At 38.8% G+C, this 19,009-nt stretch overlaps 1 protein-coding gene across 1 annotated transcript in view; it reads right to left on the bottom strand.

The window, feature by feature from the left end:
• Positions 1 to 1,308: 1,308 nt before the first annotated feature.
• znf512b (zinc finger protein 512B) overlaps positions 1,309 to 19,009 on the bottom strand; it is a 32,775-nt gene continuing 15,074 nt past the window's right edge. The window contains exons 3-16 of the mRNA XM_079239374.1: positions 15,956 to 16,035; positions 15,227 to 15,402; positions 14,867 to 15,141; positions 14,617 to 14,688; positions 13,738 to 13,872; positions 11,767 to 11,894; positions 10,333 to 10,425; positions 7,835 to 7,933; positions 6,991 to 7,245; positions 6,552 to 6,869; positions 6,286 to 6,387; positions 5,760 to 5,822; positions 5,360 to 5,458; positions 1,309 to 5,032 (exon numbers count right to left, since the gene is read on the bottom strand). Coding sequence (XP_079095500.1) covers positions 4,688 to 5,032; positions 5,360 to 5,458; positions 5,760 to 5,822; positions 6,286 to 6,387; positions 6,552 to 6,869; positions 6,991 to 7,245; positions 7,835 to 7,933; positions 10,333 to 10,425; positions 11,767 to 11,894; positions 13,738 to 13,872; positions 14,617 to 14,688; positions 14,867 to 15,141; positions 15,227 to 15,402; positions 15,956 to 16,035 — 2,240 coding nt within the window. The 3' untranslated portion in view covers positions 1,309 to 4,687. The remainder of the gene's footprint in view (positions 5,033 to 5,359; positions 5,459 to 5,759; positions 5,823 to 6,285; positions 6,388 to 6,551; positions 6,870 to 6,990; positions 7,246 to 7,834; positions 7,934 to 10,332; positions 10,426 to 11,766; positions 11,895 to 13,737; positions 13,873 to 14,616; positions 14,689 to 14,866; positions 15,142 to 15,226; positions 15,403 to 15,955; positions 16,036 to 19,009) is intronic.

Below are 19,009 nucleotides of genomic sequence, written 5' to 3'. Positions count from 1 at the left end.
CCCAGAATGCAACTGAATTCTTCTTTCGCTGTACAGTCAAAAGCATGTTCGGTATAGTTATGATAATCATGCAGGGCCTTTACCAAAACTGGCAATGGCTGACGTTCAAGAGGCCACGTGCTGATCTGCATATTTATTGTTATTATGTAACTGAAATTTAATTTTTTTCCCCCCAGGTTTTCCAGCGATTGTTCTAACTATTGCTGCATGTAGGCTAATACATTAAGATTTAAAAAAAAAAAAAAAAAAAAGCAATAGGAAATAAATGTGAAAACCTAAGATATTCTGAAGTATTCACCTACCAACACATTCAACATTCCTGTGTTGCCATGAGAGTGTGAATTGCCATCAGGAGCAACTTAGGTTCTCTGTTTTGCCCAAGGGCACTTTAGCATCTGGAGGATCCAGGGGTCAGTGTTTTCTGTGTACAATGCAACATCGGAATGTTGAATGTAATGTAGGAGCACCAGCTTGCAAGTGATGCTCTCTTATTGCCTGTGGCTGCCTCTGTTGTTACCTGGTTAGCATCATTTGGTCCAAATGTGTCAATTCCTGTAGAAGTGTGAAAGGATGGAGTTGGGGAGGAAAAGAGAAAATGAGAATTAGTGGCATAAAAATATGAGAAATTGTGCAGTAAGTGCCTCATCTGTAAGTCAAAAAGACCTACAATATGGTCTATTTACTAAAGTAAGCCAATTACAATACCTTAAATACCTTTATCTATACGCCCATTTCATTGAGTCGTATGTAACTGGTTTTATGAGTCAGTAAATTAATGAAGAAAATAAAAATTATAGAATATTGGAATTCATTAAATGTTTTCCTCTTTTTACTTGCAGCTGACAAACATAAAGTTGACAATCAAATATGGGGAGTACAGCTAAACTGGCTTATAAATTTATAAGCTAATATTATAGTTTTTGCATCGAGATAGATCCCGCATACAAAAGGAAGCGTCTGAGTAACATGTCAAATAGGATTAGAGTATACTATCCAAAAAAGCCACCAAGTAAAACCGACTTTGCATTCTGTATTAGTGGCAAAACCTGCTTAACCACCTACACCAGTCTCAACTGAAATAAACATTTAAAAAGGTATGGTTTGCACATTTTGACCACTACACATATCACTGAAAAAAATCGTCTGAAACTTTGAAAGCAAATAACTTTTCATGATATGTTGTTTTTAAAGACTGGAGACTTTTAAATTACCCAGACATAACATCCACTGTAAACTACAGTATGAGTGACACTTGCTAATATGGATGACACAGATTTAGTCAACAAACTTTTATTAATTAGTCAAGGGATACTAATGCACAAGTAATACAACAAGTTTGGGAGAAAAAAATGTAACAGTTCGGACACAAAAGGAGGTGTTGATACCTCCAAAGTTAGGTACTACACAGCTTAATTTCAGATATGGAAATCTTTAATACATCATTAGTCTCATTTCATTTGTTACCCATGTATCGTAAACAGTCATGAGCTGTGACATTATCTCATAAAACTCTGAAAGTTTTGCCACGATGGCCCCAACAACAGGACCAGATGCCATTTCCTGCTTTTCAAGTACACCGCATACAAAATTAATCACTAAAGTCCAAATAAAAAGGTAGAATTAGCAGGCTGTCTAAGGGGATTGCTAAGGATTAACCTTGCTTTTGGAAATAACATGGCTGACAAAAGGGAAGACACTTGAGCCTCCTGTTTTCCCAGGTAAAAAAGTCACACCACACACAGTCCAGGCAACTAGAAAGCTCCAACAACACTCCTATTTCAAGCCTATTTCATGTTATAGTAAGTGCACTAATACAGAAACAAACACACATACATACGCCATGTTGCTCCATATCCAATAGATAATAATAAAGTCCTTTCTCAATATGTTTGCCATCATGTACTCAAAAAAGCTCAATTAATGTGCGTTATCAAAATGGATAAAATAACAGTGTATGTCAACACACAAGCCTACAAGCCTTTGTTGTGGTTTACAAAGTTTTTCAATCTTTTTTCCCCATTTTTATTTGTTTAGAATTCATGTGTAAAAAGCATTTTAAAAGCAAACAAACAAAAGGGAGTGGAAAAAAAAGCCATACAATTGTGAAAAGAGACATCGATATCAAAATATTAGCAAGCCAACAAAATCAGCTAAATATGGTGTATTGCTGTACTTTCTAAACATTGCAGTTAGCTCACACTGCGGGATAGATATGTGTTTTCCACGTCATAGGAAGACAGAGAGTAAAGGGTGTGATAAAATATAAAATACCCACTGTTAAAAGCAGTGCTAAACTATCATATTGCAACACCAAAGCTCATCAGGTAAACACAGTCAATGTGACGTCATCAATGAAACAAGAAACAAGCAGCAGATGAACTGACTCTGTGCCACAGCATAACACTCAACAAAAGTGTCACCATTTCTAACATCCAGTCATTACAAAGGTGCTAATTGTATAATACACACACACACCCAGTCATACACACACACACACACACACATAAATCTGGACAACTCCATGAAAAGGTCCACCGACCAATCAGTGCTCATCTAACTTATGCTCTTTGTCAGCTGAACCCCGATAGAAGAAAAAGGTTCAGCGAATGGAAACGTGCATAATCACTCCCACCTGAAAAAACTCCATCGTCTGATTGGTAATGGAGGAATTGAGATTGAATCTTTGCCCTACATTATAAAAAAGTCACAGCGTAGGAGTGAAACCACCTGGAACACATGCTCGTTTTGAATCCAATGTTTCTTGAAAATGTTAGGCTGACATCAGTGCTTGATTTTTAACGATGACTTTGACATTTTGGTGCAAAATTCAGACAAATTGCCAGCTAGGAAAACATGGCAGGATGGATTAGTAGACTTGAGTGAGTTGTATTAGGTCCTTAAGGTAAAGTGGCAAGTAAAGCACCCTTATCATCACCGGAATATCCTCACATCACAATTTTGTACAAAGCTATCAGATTGCTATCTAGGCAATACACACAGTACAATATAAAATAGATTCATGATCTGCCTTTTTTTATGCAAGCAAGTCATTATTTCATGGACACAAACTGCACATATAGATCAAATATTCATGAAGTTTTCATTTGCTCAATTTGTTAATACAACTGTGGATTCAAGTATCTACTTTAAACAAAGTGAAAATATTCTCTCATCTTAATTATTTAAGTCGTTTAATTAATTTACAAATCTGAAGCTAATCTAACATTAAGTGACAGCGGACAATTAAAACTTCTCTAAGACCAGTTATGGCTTTCTGGGGTGAATCATAAGTATACTGTGTTAGATACTTTACAGAAAACTTAACCATGCTGTTTTTCTATAACTTTTCATCAGATTAAAATATTCCCACTCCTGTACATCGTAGAGTTGAATACACCTGGAGTGCAAAGAGACAAGAGGGGAACAAGAAGGTCAAGGGTTAAAGTGCAAGGCAATAACTTTAAGCTTCCAGGAATTTACTCATATACATTTTTTTTTGTAAATCTTAACTTGCATTTTTTCTGTTTAATAAATCAACTTCTTTATAAAAGATTGTAACTTTATTCTCTCCTCAGCGTAGATTTAAGGTAAAGCAATAGCCCAAGTATGGCCTCCTTTAAAATAGTGTCACATCATTTGATTGTGCTGTAATGGTGCAACAAGCTTCACACAAAATTCCTTCTTCTAATAACTATTACACTTTTGCCAGACATTTTAGAATGCTTCAAGATTTCATTTTTTATGTTTAAATCAATTAATCAATGTAATATTAAATATAATTTAAACCAAGTTATATTTTACAGATGAAAAAACTGAAACCATCAGCTATTGGGGTATCAAAACAGCTGATCAGAAAAAGAACGGTTGAAATAATCTTTGAACATTATGGCTGTCAAAGCAGATACGTTTCATTGTTATGTGAAAAACATCACACAAGCGAAAAATGTGGGGGGAAAAAAGTGTGGAACAAGAATAGCAACTGACCAACATCGCAGCTTATGTATGTGACATTTGCTTACATGAAACATGAATAGTAAAAGAAAAAAAGTTCAACTAAAAGCAAATAAAATATTAATTCAAACAACATTGCACAAAAGCACACTTTGCAAAAACTCTGACTGCTTATGACCCAACTTGATGAGTTGAGTTTGAAAATAACAGATGGCATCATTGCTTTGATTATATAGGTATATAGATATAGATACTGTTTATGTACACCGTACAGTATATCTGTGAAAAAACATGAAAACACTAGCTATCATTAAATTACTTCACCATGCTAATAGAATTTCCTTTTTAAAACCTCTCAAACACAACAGGAAATTACTCTCTTTCATTTGGAATATTACCTCTCTTTAAAATTGCTACCCATGTTAAGGTGTGGATTTTATCCTTGATGAATACCGACGCCCCGCCTGCGAGTACAGAAATTGAAATGTGTGCCTTAAAAAGGAGACACGTGTGGAATGGAGAAATAAAGCATTACTGTTGTGATTATTGTTTGAACAGGTGCACACATGAACTCAGGGGTCTCAAACCAAGACTTGAAGACCGCTTTAGATCTTTTACTTCTTAATGGTAGATTTCATCTCAGAGCCAAGTCATCCTGGAGTTAGAAAAGTCTTGAAGCTTTCTGGCACAATGTTTACAGAAAGCATCCTTTGTGGCTCCAGGGTCAACAGAAGCGCTACTCCGACAAAGAGAGCCTCTTGGGTTTGTTTCGTCTGTTGGCAGATGGAGCGGGCTGTCTGTTCTGGACTGGACTATCACTGTCTGTTCGGTCAGGCATAAAGGTTGGGGACTGTGCTGGATCAGAGGGAGGGGTCATGCTGGGGCTTGAGTTTTGAGAAGTAGTGAGCGGTTCAGTTTTTGTTAAAAGAGCCTCATCCACAGGGGGGCGCTCTTTGGGTTTACGACCCCTCTTCTTACCAGTGGTGGCTCCATTCCTCACCTCAGCTTTTATCCCATTGTTCTCAAGCAATTTACTCTTGTTACTAGAAACCACCTGAGTGGCAGCTGCACGGAACCAGTTCTGAAAAAAATGAAAAAGAAAATCAAACAAACAATAATATGATCCAAAAACAGCTGTTAAACACAGAAAAAATAAAAATAAAACGCTGAACACAAGATATGAACAAGGTACGTAAGTACTATTAAGGGTAAGATAGTAAAATTGTCACGCCAGTTGAATAAAATGCTCCATATGGTGAGATTTGTAGGTTTTTTTCAGTGTTTTTCTTTTGCAATATATTATCAACTGATTAATGTCAGTTTTTACAAGAAAGTAGAGAAAGAAGCTTCAATCATGTCACGGTAGTTTCACAGCTACTTGTGATGGTTTCCACTGAGGGTGACCCACCTGGGAGTGTGTCTTACTAATGTGGTACTTGACACCACTCTCTGAGCTAAACTCCTTCTGACAGATCAGACAGGTGTACTTTCCCATTTCACCACCACTCTGTAAAACACAAACAGACAAGTACAAAGGTGTATACATCTTCATATAGTCCTGTCAAATCACAATTCACATTAATATTGCCTTTTTCTCATTTGTTTATATTGTCATCTATGGTATTCCATCATTGTATTTTCCATGAACACAGCATGTGCAGATGTGCAGACACAAAGGAATTTACATGCATGACGTTCATGTCAAAAAACACACAAAAAAAATCCTTGACAATGTGGAAACTTAATTCTGTGTTATCTGAGAATAATGTAATCAGATTTATGGATTTGCTGCACATGTGGATTTGTACCTGGCTGCAGTTGGCGAGGTGGGCCTTCAGTCCGGACACACTCGAATAGACCGCTTCACAGTTCTAGATCAAAGAAAGATAAACAACAAATCATCAAAAATAAAGCAAAAGTAAGTAGAATCCTTAACATTATCATAAACTATTGTTCCAAATGTTCAGTCCTGAATTGCTTTGATCTAAAATAGAGAATAGCTTTGTTTTAAACATTGTAATAAATCAAATTTATTTATGCAGCACATAAAAAAAAAACAGCTGAAGTTGACCAAAGCATTGAACAATTTTCAGAACCAAAGAAAAAAGACTAATTAAATATCAGTAAATAACCAATACAGTAAAAATAATTTTTAAGAAAACTTTAAGACTGAGAACACCCAAAGGCTTTGAAAAATAGGAGTTTTTGGTTTAACCTTGACGACATCTCAGAAAGCTAAGTGAGATAGGAATATTGTTCCCAAGCTTCAGAGCTGCAACACAAGAAGCCCAACCACTCTTTATCACACTTTTTCAAGCCTGTAAATGCTCTTACTGCGTTCATGCAGCAGATGAAGCCCTTCTCCTTGACTTGGTTCTTCCAGGACTCGAGCAGCTCTGGGCTGAAGTTGGGTAGGCCAGGACGAGTGTAGTTTAACTGTACGAAAAACAATGCTTTTATATGCACTGCAATGACACTTACTTTTTAGGTTTAAAAACACTTAGGCCACTGTGAAACCCTGTTCATGGTTCTGTATTCTTACACTATTAAATACCTCTACCTCCACATGAGACCACCCATGTTTACTGTACATCTCTTACCCTCTTGCTGTCAGGGACCAGGTCATCCTTAATGCGTCGCTTGGTGCCCCAGTCTTTGGCCAGTTCGTCTTCTGCTATCTCCTGTAGGTGAAATACTGCCACCTGAGCGGATCGCCGCCTGACTCTCCCACTGGGGGTTCTTTCGAAGTCGTCCCCCTGGCTTGCAGATTGTGTTGCTTTTTCCTTGTCTCGCTCCCCGTCCTTTTCCCTGTCCTTCTCTTTAGGATGGCTAGATGGAGTTTTCTCTTGCCAGTCCTTCCTGTCAGGCTGACTCTGCTCCTTCTTCTTACCTCCAGATGTAAACTCTGCTGAGACCATCTGGAGAGACCGAGAGAAGCATTTTTAAGAGAAATTTCAGAAAAATGAAAACCAATTAAAATTTTCTTATTAATAGAAAATCTTTTCATACTATTACTATCGTCTCCAATGATAAACCTACCCTCTGTTTTCCAGTATTGTTGTTGGTGTCGGTCATGTTGTCCTTGCTGTCACTGGTTGCTGTGGCTGTTATAGTGGTGGTGTTTGTTGGGGGGTGTTCAGTGCGTACATGGTAGTCTCGACCCGTTTTGGAGCGGTACGTCTTTCCACAGTGCTGGCACAGAAACACAGTCTTCTCATCATCAGACAAGTCTCTTCCGCAACGCTGCTGGTGATACTGGTAGCCCATCAGACTGGAAAAGTGCGCTGAACAGCCCTGCATATATATGTTTGAACAGAAATGTTTGTGTGATTTTTGTGACACCAGAGAAAAATAAGAGAAAGGAGACAGAATGAGACAGTACATTAGACCAGAAACCTGGTCAGTGCAACAGAGTCAATTTTTTGGCATAACATTCATGTATTTGCTCAGTATTTTGTGATTCATGTTTAAAAGACACGGAAAACAGGAAGAAGATGCTCCTTTTTTGGCACTTAAATGTCATGGTACAGTGTCTATTTTCCACACCTCTTCCTCTTTCCCTCTCTGCCTGTTGCAGTTTGGTGTGAGTAATGACAACAGTGTTGATGTGGTTTTGGGCAACACATCAAGAACATGACATTAAAAAAAAAAAAGGGAGAGACTGAGGTAAAATTAGGCAGACATAGAATAGGAGCCCAAGGAACAGGGAGAAACTGAATCAACACTGGTAGATGAGGAGAGAGATAAATGTAGCATGAAAGACAGGAAAGAAGAGTTGAGAAAAATGGGAAAGAAAGCATAGGAAAGCTGGAGTGACACAGAATCAGGGACAGGCAAAGAGAACAAAATAAAAAAGACATGGAAAGAAAGAAGTAGTGCATACCTCACTTGGACACTTGATTCGTCCCATCTGTTTGAGCACTCGGCGAAGCCTTTCTCTGTCTTCGTGCTCGTTGCCCGTCTGGCCTTCACTCCCTGAGGGCTGAGGAGGAACAAACAACACCATTACATGAGGGTGTCAAACAAAATACCCCTCCCAAAAAAAAGGAGAAAACAAAACTGTGTTTTCTATCTCTGGTGTTCACACTGTGCTAGGATCATTCATTAAATGATTACATGGTGAGGCTGTTACTCCAGGCATGCTTATGACAAATGTCAAACTCATGTTTTCGCTTGAGTGTCAGCTGGTCTCCAACACAGCCAAGACCAGAACAACAGATGGTAGGGCTGCCAGCGAGGAGGAAGAGATGCACGGCACCAGGGAGAGCCTGGACTTATTGAGGGATCTCAGTGGAGTATCACACAGAGATGAATGACATGTGACTCTGTTGTTGCTATCTGTAAAGGTAGGGAGAAGAAGTACAATAGTGCTTGCCGCAGGCAAGATAACAGATACCAACTTAGCCTGTGATTTACAGCGACAGGGAAAGAAACCATGAAACTGCATCAGCATGTATTATTAATTCCTCACTCAGCAAGAGAATAGCAAGCATTAGAGAAACAGAATGAGAGAATAAGCAGAACTATCAGTGTAGTGAGATTAAGGTCAACCTCTCTATCATCCTGCTGTTTTTTGTCACACTTTTTTCCCCACATTGCACTGGGAGACAGCTGAGACAGGTGAACACTTAGAGAACACAATGGCTCAATAGTGTTGTTGATGGTAGAAATACTCTGACTAATCAAATATCTTATCAATAATCATCAGCAGTACTTCTCATATACAGTTGCTTAATACTGAAAAACTTAAATAGCTGTCTGGGAAACAGAGAAGTACGTACAAGTTAATAAGAATGATGGCATTTAAGAGGAAAAAAAGGGTTTTAAGGTGAATACTAATTGGTTTACCAGTTAGTCATGTCATGATGTTACTATAAAAGACAACTGAGCGGGATTAAACAGACTCAAAGGTGATGTTGTACTCTTCTACTTTTCAGCAACATCAGCACAAATATAACACCTCTGAAAGCAGGATCAGAATAAAATGTGCAAACTTGGCACTGAATTCAGCAAATCAGAAACAAGGCCTTAAAACAGTGTGGATACTTAATACCTAACTCTCCATCTGTGAGAAATTCTATGGCTGCAAGAAAACAAGGAAACCAGATCAAGAGACAGTATATTTCTGACATATGGTAGTACAATGGGAGATGGAGGTTCAAGAAGGTTGACCCACTTTTATGGAAGAATGGATACACCCCCCCCCCCCCAAAAAAAAAGTCACACTAAAACCATTTCAGTTGAAATAAAAAATGAGTTTTGAAGAGTTTTACTTGAAAATGGAAAGTTGCGGATACCAGACACCAGGTTGTGGCTGGTTCACCAAGACTCTGTGACACAACATGCCATGGTTTTTGAGTTATAAATGTCTATTTTGTAAAAAGACTGTAACCAGTTAAACCTAGAAAATGATGTGTTTTTTTGGTCAGCAGCTACTTCATTACAATATGATCGTACACACACAGCACTTACTGAACCAACACAACAACGGCTTTCCATGTCTAATGCCATTTCTATCGTCTAAACTGATAAACAAAATGTTAGAAAAACGTTTTGCTGTTTGATGAGGGAGACAGTCAACTGAAACCTTGAAGCATTTTCCTTTTAACACACACTTAACGCTCTGATGTATTTTGTGCTGGGCGACTGGAAACCTGCCAGCAAGGTCAGGGCTGAAGAGGTCCAGTCTGAAGACAAATGGCAGTATTAAACAGATTAACTTAGCTGACACGGACGGCACAGTAATCTATCATCATTTCAAAGCTGGCCAACACTTTACACCTCAAACATTTACAAGCACGTGAACACCCTTACTGTAAATCATTCATTATAATCGTATGTGCCCAAACAAAAACACAAATAAACATGATACAAGTCACACAGTTTACTGACTGTAGATTCATTAATATTTAATAATACCTTTAGAAACTGGCACTGTTGAATTATTCAGCAAACTTCAATGTGGTAACATTGCTCTAATGTAGGAGAGAGATGATAATATCTTAATGAAGCTTTCTGCTGTCAATGTTAACGCAGAAGTAGAAAGCACCACAAGCACATCAACTTCAATGTCTTAAATATTTCAAATATATGATCTCTTTCAAACATATAGATCAAATCTTTAAAAGGTAAAAATAGCTAATAATAAATACAGAACAGATCATTCATGCAGAGGACAAAAGACATGTCCAGACAGGAGTGTAAAACCACAAGCAATAGGCATAATATCTAGACCTTTCAAAGATGACGTTTGGGACAATCATGAAACAAAAGCCCGCCAGACACACTAAGCCTTTTTATCTGGGTTGAAATGGAGGAACGGAGAACTGCTTTAATGGTCAGAGCTGAAGAAGCCATAAAAACACATGAGTGCAGGTATACCTTGGTGCTGTGTTCCGCCATCGTGTGGTAATTGAGGCCCGCCTTGGACCTAAACTGTTTGTGGCACTGCTGGCACTTCAGAGCGTCCTGGAGCTGCAGGGGTTAAAGGCGAAACGGAAGATCAAATTACATTTCACAACGAAAGAAATTCAATACACTTTCTGAAATTGCTCTTTATTGGATCCATTGATATAGAAATGCTTTATCTACTGTATGACCTTATGGCTTGCTATTTAGTGCAACAATTCTGGTTCAAATAAAGCACAAAAGACACATTAAGACTCTTACAGAAACTGAAAAAGGTTTGGTACAATAGTGCTAGATTTTCATTCTTGTCTCAGGATTGGTTTGGAGTCAGAGGTGCAATGATGGTGAGTGACCAGTAAAGTGGTAATTCTGTCATTGCTTAATAGCTGGCCGCCACGTTAATAGAGTCAGGCCACTGGGCTGAGGAGCCATTATGATGGCTTTGTAACACATCTCTCTAAGGACCAGGCTACAAAGCCATTGGACCTGTTCAGCCACTGGAAAAGCCCAATTTATTGGAGCTGGATATCCTTTTTCTATGGTTGACCTCTACTTTGTCTATGACAACAACCGACCTCAAGAAAAAGCTTTCAAAACAAATTACACAGAAATGAACAGTTTGTTTCAACTGGTATAAGCTTTCATGTCAGTAACAATGATTAACACTGAAAACTGCTTAAAATGTGAAATGCTTTCATGTCCTTTTTTAGATATGATTTACACAATGTATGAGTTTCTCAGTTTAAATACCTGTAGCAGAGGTTATATTTTTCCCATTTTATCTGTTATTTTGTCTCTATGATTGCATTTTAGCAACTTATACGCAAAAACTACTGGAAGGATTATTATGATTTTTTTTTTTTTTTTTAAATAAAAATGCAACAAATAGCATGGTTTAATCATCAATGTATCTCGGAATCTAATAGTGTATACATATAAAATGAATGTGAGACTTTACCATATGGTGGAAAGCATAACATTGGTTCAAATGGTGGAGGTCTGTGCTCTCAGAGTGCTTTTTAAATGTGTGAATGAAGTAACAAACAGCTCATGCAGAAAGGTTATGAGCCTGAACCCATTCAGTATTTTGCAATATTATGTCAATTTATATTACATTACTGTTCAAGGGCAAGAAATCCCATGGATCTCACAGGGGATACCCAACATAACAATTCAAACTATAACAGCACATTTTTAAGACATCTATCCAACTGCACTGCACAAACACAGGATTCAGCAATTCATAAATGACAACTTATTGTAAACAATGTACTGTTTAATTTAGACTTTCAGCAGCCAGACTCATCTTTAAGGATATGGTAATAACTGGTCTGACAGGGACAGAGAAGGTGACACAATGTCCAAACAATTCCCAGAATGATAAGACAGTTGTATCCCCCCACTGACCTTTTGGCAGATCTCCATGTGTTTCTTGAGGCCGTGGATTGTTTTCCGTGTGACAATGGAGCAGGTTGGACACACCACTTCACCTCGCTCTGAGATTGATCTCTGCCACTGAGTGTCAGGAACAACACCTGAGTGACACATCCCATAATAAATACCATTATTTGTGAATCAAAAGATCATTTTTCAAACTTGATTATTATTTATCATCACAACAGAAAAAAAAGCCTTGGATGCACCAACTAAACATGAGAATTCATTGCTAGCATCTGCTTTATAAAATTGTGATTATTATCCTGTATGTCTGTTCCTCTGGACAAACTAAATGTCAATAAACTGCAAAAGTTGTTGCAATGTTAGTTAATCTACTAAATGTTCAGCATTTCAGAAACATCAAAGAAGGAGCTCTCTGCTGCGCACTGAACCGATGAGTACGGCAAGTAAGTCAGACAAAATAGTGGAAAAGAAATTACAATTTGTAAAAAACAAAACAAAAAACACTGTCCATTAGATGTGTAAGTGAAGAGGTTTTCTGCTGTAGATATTGTTTAAGATTCAGTAGCTGATAAACAAAGTGCTAATGACACATGAGCTTGTTGCTAATAATAGACAACATCAGAAAGGACAATGTATAGAAATGAAGAGCTTTGGGAGTAGAGTGCGAGCAAATAATTAGATACTAATTTACCTTTTGTCTGAATGATTACAGCATGTATAGTGAGAAAAACAAAACCACGTTTAAAATGCTTTTTATAGGATATGACTGCACAAAGGATGGAACATAGCCAAGTTATTAAAAAGAAGTTCCAGGGCACACATAATGGTGTTCCACATTTTTCATGACTGAAAGATCAGTAAAACTGAATTTCTGGTCAGTTTCATTAAGAAATCTGTGAAGAGGAACATTCTAGAAAACCATTATTCAAATCAGGGGTGCCCAAAATAGGCGCCAAAGTGGCCTGCCAGCTCCTTACATCTGGCATCACACTTGGAAGACCTGCCATAGCATTAATTTTCTGAGACTTCATCAATCATCATCAACTTGAAAAATTAAAGGCCTTTATAAACTGAATGCAGTGTTATAACAAAATCGCCTCATTTCACAATGTGCTTTTTTAATTTCTGAATTAGACTCAATATTTCCCTCAATTTTGTAAAAGTTTTAATAATTTGGGAAGACCCTCCATGAGTCTTTGCACATGCCATGAACAGTGGCACACAGACAAGAGACCCGTCAGCATGGGAAGAAATACATTTTTTCCACAGATATCAATTCTAAGACAGCCTCTCTGATTTGCAATCAGTCTGTGGCTGTACAAAGCAGCACAATGTGTCTCACTACTACAACACGAAACATGTAATATTTTTAAGTAACCAGGAGAGGCACAAAAGAAGAAATCAAGCAGGCAAAGGGCCCTCACACAGCCCTCAGCTCTCCGGGACAGCATGACATTTCTGTTCTCACTGCCAAGATTGGATGATCATTTTCAACTGGGGATTTTGTTAAAGAGTGTCTGTCCGTATTGTTGTGTCCATCTCAGACAAGGGTCTTCTCTTGTGTCACTGTGTTAAGCCTGCAGATCACTGGGACATTTTCATTATGGCCCTTGGAAGCAAAAAGTTTAGGTAGCCCTGACTCAAATAAAGGTCTAAGTTAGATGTTCACCAAGAAAGTTTGTGGTTTGAACCTCAGTAGGGGCCTTTCTGTGTAGTGTCTGCAGGTTCTCTAATCTTCTCTATCTATTTCAACATTCTCCCACATTATAAAACCATGCATATTAGTTTCAGTGTGTTTTTACATTTACCCTTTGAGTGAGTGAGTGAGTGAGTGCATGAGAAGTTGTTTGACTTTCAGTGTCGGCTCTGTGATAGTCTAGTGATCTGCTCACAGTGTATCCTGTCACAGACCCCTTATGTGAATTGGAATAAAGAGTTATAGAAAATAGATGACTAGATGGATGGATAGATGTTCACCAGAACTTGTTGTGGCAGACTCCTTCTTGAAGGACTGACTGGATATAGGTCTTCTCTGAGGCTCCTCACTGGACCCACTGCCCTCTGATCTCTTCCCACGAACCGCCTTCAGCTTCTCCTCCACTTTAGTCATACCTGCAACACATGCAGACATGCCTAAAGATCCAACTATGGACAGTGATTAATACTCCCACTACATGAATTTAAGGTTAAGTGGAGACAGAGAAATGGAAGCAGAGATGGACATATGTGCTGGAATGTGCTGTAGGACAATTTTGTAGAAGAAACAGAAAATAGAAACCTGACAAGTGAAATAGTGAAAACATTAAAATAAAAAGGGAATTCTGACTAAAAGATAGCAGCAAAGAGCATCAAGCCCTGCACACTGCAGATAAATTGTTTAGTTTTTGATAGTAACAAATGATTATGCAGCATGAGTCACTGAACATTTTCAGCATAAGAATGAGAGAGAAAGAGGTCAGCAAAGCTGTGTGTTTGTGATATGTTTTGCTGTGTGAATCACTGATTCATATTGCTAGAAAGAAGTCAAATTCAAAGTTTCCACCTTTGTAGCAATAAAAGACTAGCTCCACTGATCAGCAAAACTAGGGAATGTTCACATCGGATCCATAGCTAACTATACAATACAGTTTCTTTTGGAATAAACCTAGATATCACAGCACAACCCTATGCATAAACCTGTAATGATATTGTAGTCTACCCCCTTTAAATGCTATTATTAAGTAAATCATCGCAGGATTCCTGAGGTCTGCTGTAATTGCTCCTGCATCAGCCTGAACATAAAAACAAACATCTTCTTTATAACATTCTTTTTAAATTTCTTTCATAAATTATTTGCTCTCAGATGCAGATGTTTACCTTTCAATCCGAATGTTCCAGATATGGAGGGCTGTTCTCCAGTGAATTTCTTAGGAGTTTTCTGCTTCCGTCCTAGCTCGAGAGAAAAACAAAGGAAAGAGTGGTCATTATATGCTTCCAGTGGAAAAACAAGCAGTCCTGCAGATGAATGCTTTCCTATAGGATGATAAAACAACAGCTAAGTAGATTTTTTAGTGGAAGCATTTAACAAGAATATGAAGTCCATTAACAAACGCTGCGCTGCTCTTACTGTGCTTCATTCGCTCTGGGTCTTCATCAGGGAATGAAGGGGGAAGACTGCCACCCTCACTTTCACTTCCTCCTGCATCAGATGATGTGCTTTGGGATTGTGACTGCGTCTGTGTTGGCTGGGACTGGTGAATCTGCTGTGAAGTCTGGCTGTGGATGTGCTGTTTCCGCTCACTCCTCTGGTGGGCCAGCTCTCCATTCTGAGAGGGTGTGGATATCTCATGGGTTTTTTTCACTTTGAAGAACACTGGAGAGGGGGGGCTGTTCTCCATGGGCCTAAATGGATAAACAAAGAGATCAGTTCCAGCATTAACATTGGTGATCAGAGGGGGTGGTACTTTGAGCTCTAAATCTTCGTCACCTTTTCTTGCTGTTGGACTTGACGAGACTCTTTTGAAGCTTATGCTGCTCTTCCTTGGCTTCCTTATTAACTCTGTCTGGATGGTTCCACAGCTTGTGCTTCTGCAGGCGCACCTTTGTGGCAAACACTGCCTCGCAATAAGGACAGCCATGACTCAGCTTCTCAGCTACAGTGGCCTGAATACAGACATAAGAAGAGAGAAGCTCAAGTAAACTGATTCCCCACACAGTGTTTGATAATAGTGAGTTGCTATTACTAAAAATCCTCCAGTTAACTAATCATAGGTTTTTAAAAAAGGAAGACTAATGGCTGCTTTGTCTGGATTCTGTTTGAACTACAATGCTTGTACACTGAAGGGGTTTCTAAAGTACTTCACTTTTCATCCTCTTTAAATTGGCGCATAAAAGTAGAAACAGCCACATAGCAGGTAAGACCAGAGGCTAGTGACTCACCCCTTGGCAGCGTTGATAGTGGTACTTGACGCCATAGATGCTGGGAAACTCTAACCAACAGCCAGAACATGGACATTTAACTCTGGAGCGGCGCTTAAACTCTTCCTTCCATTGTACTATCATATGGGCCTGCCCAGGAGGGACGAAGAGAGAGGCGAATGCATGCAAGTTTTACTCCTATGTCCTACTGTATTATAAGCATATTCACGGGGACCTGCCTACTGTGAGTAATGAAACCCATTTTAAGTGTTCACTCATTTTGAAGAGAAATACTCACAGGAATACTTCTCAATTCCTGCACTTCAGCTTTAGGGCGACCTTTCCTCTTCCCCTCTACTGGATCATCACACAGTAGACCTGCCAAAACAAGAATAAAAACCACATCTACGTTTAGAAATATACCATTGCTAACACTCTATATTCAAGGCATTTGGATTTTAATAGCAAAGTTTTCATAAACTTCTGGGCCTTCTATCTATCTGGGCCTTCTATTGTTCTGATTTCTATTCACATATATGTTCTTTGTGGACCAGAAAACCACACTTCCATACTTATACAATTCATAAAATTTGTACAAGATTTACTATATGTGAACTGTCCTGTGTGATAAATAATAGAAAATCAAATTTAAGTCATCTCTTCACACATTTGGAAATTTTACATGAGTAAAAAATAATAAGGCAAATTTTATAGGCTAATGAGTCTATGCAAGTGTATCATAATTACATTATTTAATAATACAGACCAAGAAACATTTTAGGAGGTTGGCTTCAAAGATGTGTTGTCAGTTTAAAAAAATGTTGTTTAAAGGGAAATTGGGTTAAAATTTTCCATACAGTGTTACCGATCAATTAAACACAAAAATAAGCTGAATTTACATCCACCCATTTTCTATACTGGCCTCTCAGCTGCTCAAGTTACATATTCCTTGGTGAAAATGCATCAGTGATCAGTCTGATCACTGATGCATTTTAACCAAGAGGGAGCAGTTTAAGCTCTAAAGTTACAAAACTCCTGCACTCACTTTTCATGTATCAGTTTGGAATAAATAGCAAAAATCACATTTCTCTGGTTGATCTGTAAAAGTATTCAAATTAATAGTAATGTAATGCATTCATGTATTCATTATCCTCTTACAGTGTGTTCAGACCAAACGTGTTTTGGACGTCAAAAACGCTCAAAACGCTGAACGCTTGATGCTGGTCACTAAACTGCCACTTTTGTGCCTGACGCCCACAACGCTCCTGCCGCGTTTGCCGCTTGTCTGGAACGAGCAACAAACGTGGCGGAAAAGAGGGGGGGAAAGGCGGCGCTTTTCTTCCAGTCAGTCTGAATGATGGCGGATTCAGTAGAGCAATGGCATGGTTTTATTTAATAAACAAAGCTAGAGAACGTTGTCGTAGGGCAGTGATAGTCACTGTTAATGCAACAAGAGCCGCACTCAGCAGAGAGCCGGCCCCCCCCTTCCCAAAACAAAGCGTTGCTAGGCAACGCATCCTGCTACGTTGCCAAATCAGTAACATTCAGCTTTTTGGCAAGGAATGGTTATCCTAAATATTGCACGGAGTAATGGCATCTCAGGCCCGTGTCTGGGTTCACCACAGAAATCCTCCAGGAGCTGCGAGCTGATCGCTCTGATTGGTTGACGCCTCGCGTTAAGCGGTAAAAGTTCAACTTTGCCCATCTCTGGCTTTTGATGATCTTAAAAAACTTCTTAAATTTTTGGCGCGTTCCGTGCGGAACGCCAATGCCCAGAACACAATGCGAGAAAGCTCGACGCCCCCTTGAACCTCCACATAGACTTTACATGGAAACCTGCCGCTCTCGACGCTCAAAACGCGTTTGGTCTGAACACACCATAAGTTTGTTTAAGGGTCACGGGGAAGCTGGAGCCTATCCCAGCAGTCTTTGGGTGAAAGGCAGGGTACACCCTGGACAGCTCGCCAGTCCATCGCAATAGTAATGTAATGGTTAAGGTATATTTCACAAAACGAGAATGTTTGGTTGTCTAAATAAACAGTTTTATTTGACATCTTATTAATGACAGTATACCATTTTTAACTCAATAAATTGATAAAAATCTTTGAAGAGTGGTGATTCTTTAATCTTTGCCAGAGTTTGTATCGGTGTGTAAATGTAGAGAGGGCAATGGATATAAATCGCTGGAGCCTGGCTGAACCTCTGACACAGCAGACTGCAGACCGAGTGCCTCAGCTCTCTCTACTGCTCCCCTCCTCCACCTTTCACTCTGCCTTCCTTCTTTCTCACCCCATGACGAGCTTTTTCAGCTTCTTTGCCTTTCTCTGCCTACACAATTCCCAATCTTCCTCCATGATTCCTCCAGCTCGTTACCACTCTTTTCTCCCCTACAATTAAGACTTCCCAAATCCATTTTGTTTTTGCACTACTACTTGGGTGAAGGGGATAAGAATAAAGGAGAATGTACAGGAGTGTATGCATGTGGGAGAAGGTGACAAAGGAGAAGGAGGCGGGAGACTCTGACCATTCATAATACTGAATGACAGTGCTGCAGGTAGCTCTGCTCTACAGAATGATACATCTTTACATACAGTATGCTCTCAACTCTTCTGCACCTGATCTGGTGGGGTCACAAAGCAAGAGCATAAACTACATAATGCAAGAGAAGAAACTACATAAAGTACTTCAGGTAGTTTGTTGGGAGGTGAAATACAGTTGTGCTCTTGTTTTCACTTTAACAAGACATAGTTTTTGTCAACTGTTCTTCCACAAAGTCACTGAGAAACAGGCAAAGGATGCATTCGAGCCTTGTACAAATCCTACGCTGGATCAGAACTCTGTGCGATCTTGATTATTCTGGGTTTTTTATTGTGTTATTTTTTTTTTTAAAATGTTAACATTTTTAATCTGATAAGTACATTTTTTGTCCACAGCCCAGACAGAGTAGATCATGTTGGTAAAGACCAATCTTCAACCTAAAGAGATCTTTATATGTTGATGCTGGCACCTGAAGATGAGCCTACCATAACCATGACTTTTATTTTCTTTCTTGTTTTTATTCGACTTGTTTCTTATTCAGAAGCACAAACATAAACACATTCTAATAACTTATACATCATCTCTTACTATAGATCCATATTAATTAGGATAGAGTAAAAAGCAGTGCGGCATTGCTGGCTGCTTTTCATTTTTCTGAAGAGTTCATGACACAAGATGTAAACATACACATGAAAACACACACTGTTGCACAAACAATTACACAGAAGCGTTACCAGGGTGTGTAAGTGTGGTGTCTGTGCATAGATATGAATGTATTAATATTCTCCAGGCAACAGAGCTTTCCTCTGTTAAC

Source organism: Telmatherina bonti, assembly GCF_933228915.1.
Source record: "Telmatherina bonti genome assembly, chromosome: 4".
Taxonomy (NCBI): domain Eukaryota; kingdom Metazoa; phylum Chordata; class Actinopteri; order Atheriniformes; family Telmatherinidae; genus Telmatherina; species Telmatherina bonti.
The sequence above is the reverse complement of the archived record's forward strand: the minus strand, read 5'-3'. Positions and strand labels throughout refer to the sequence as shown.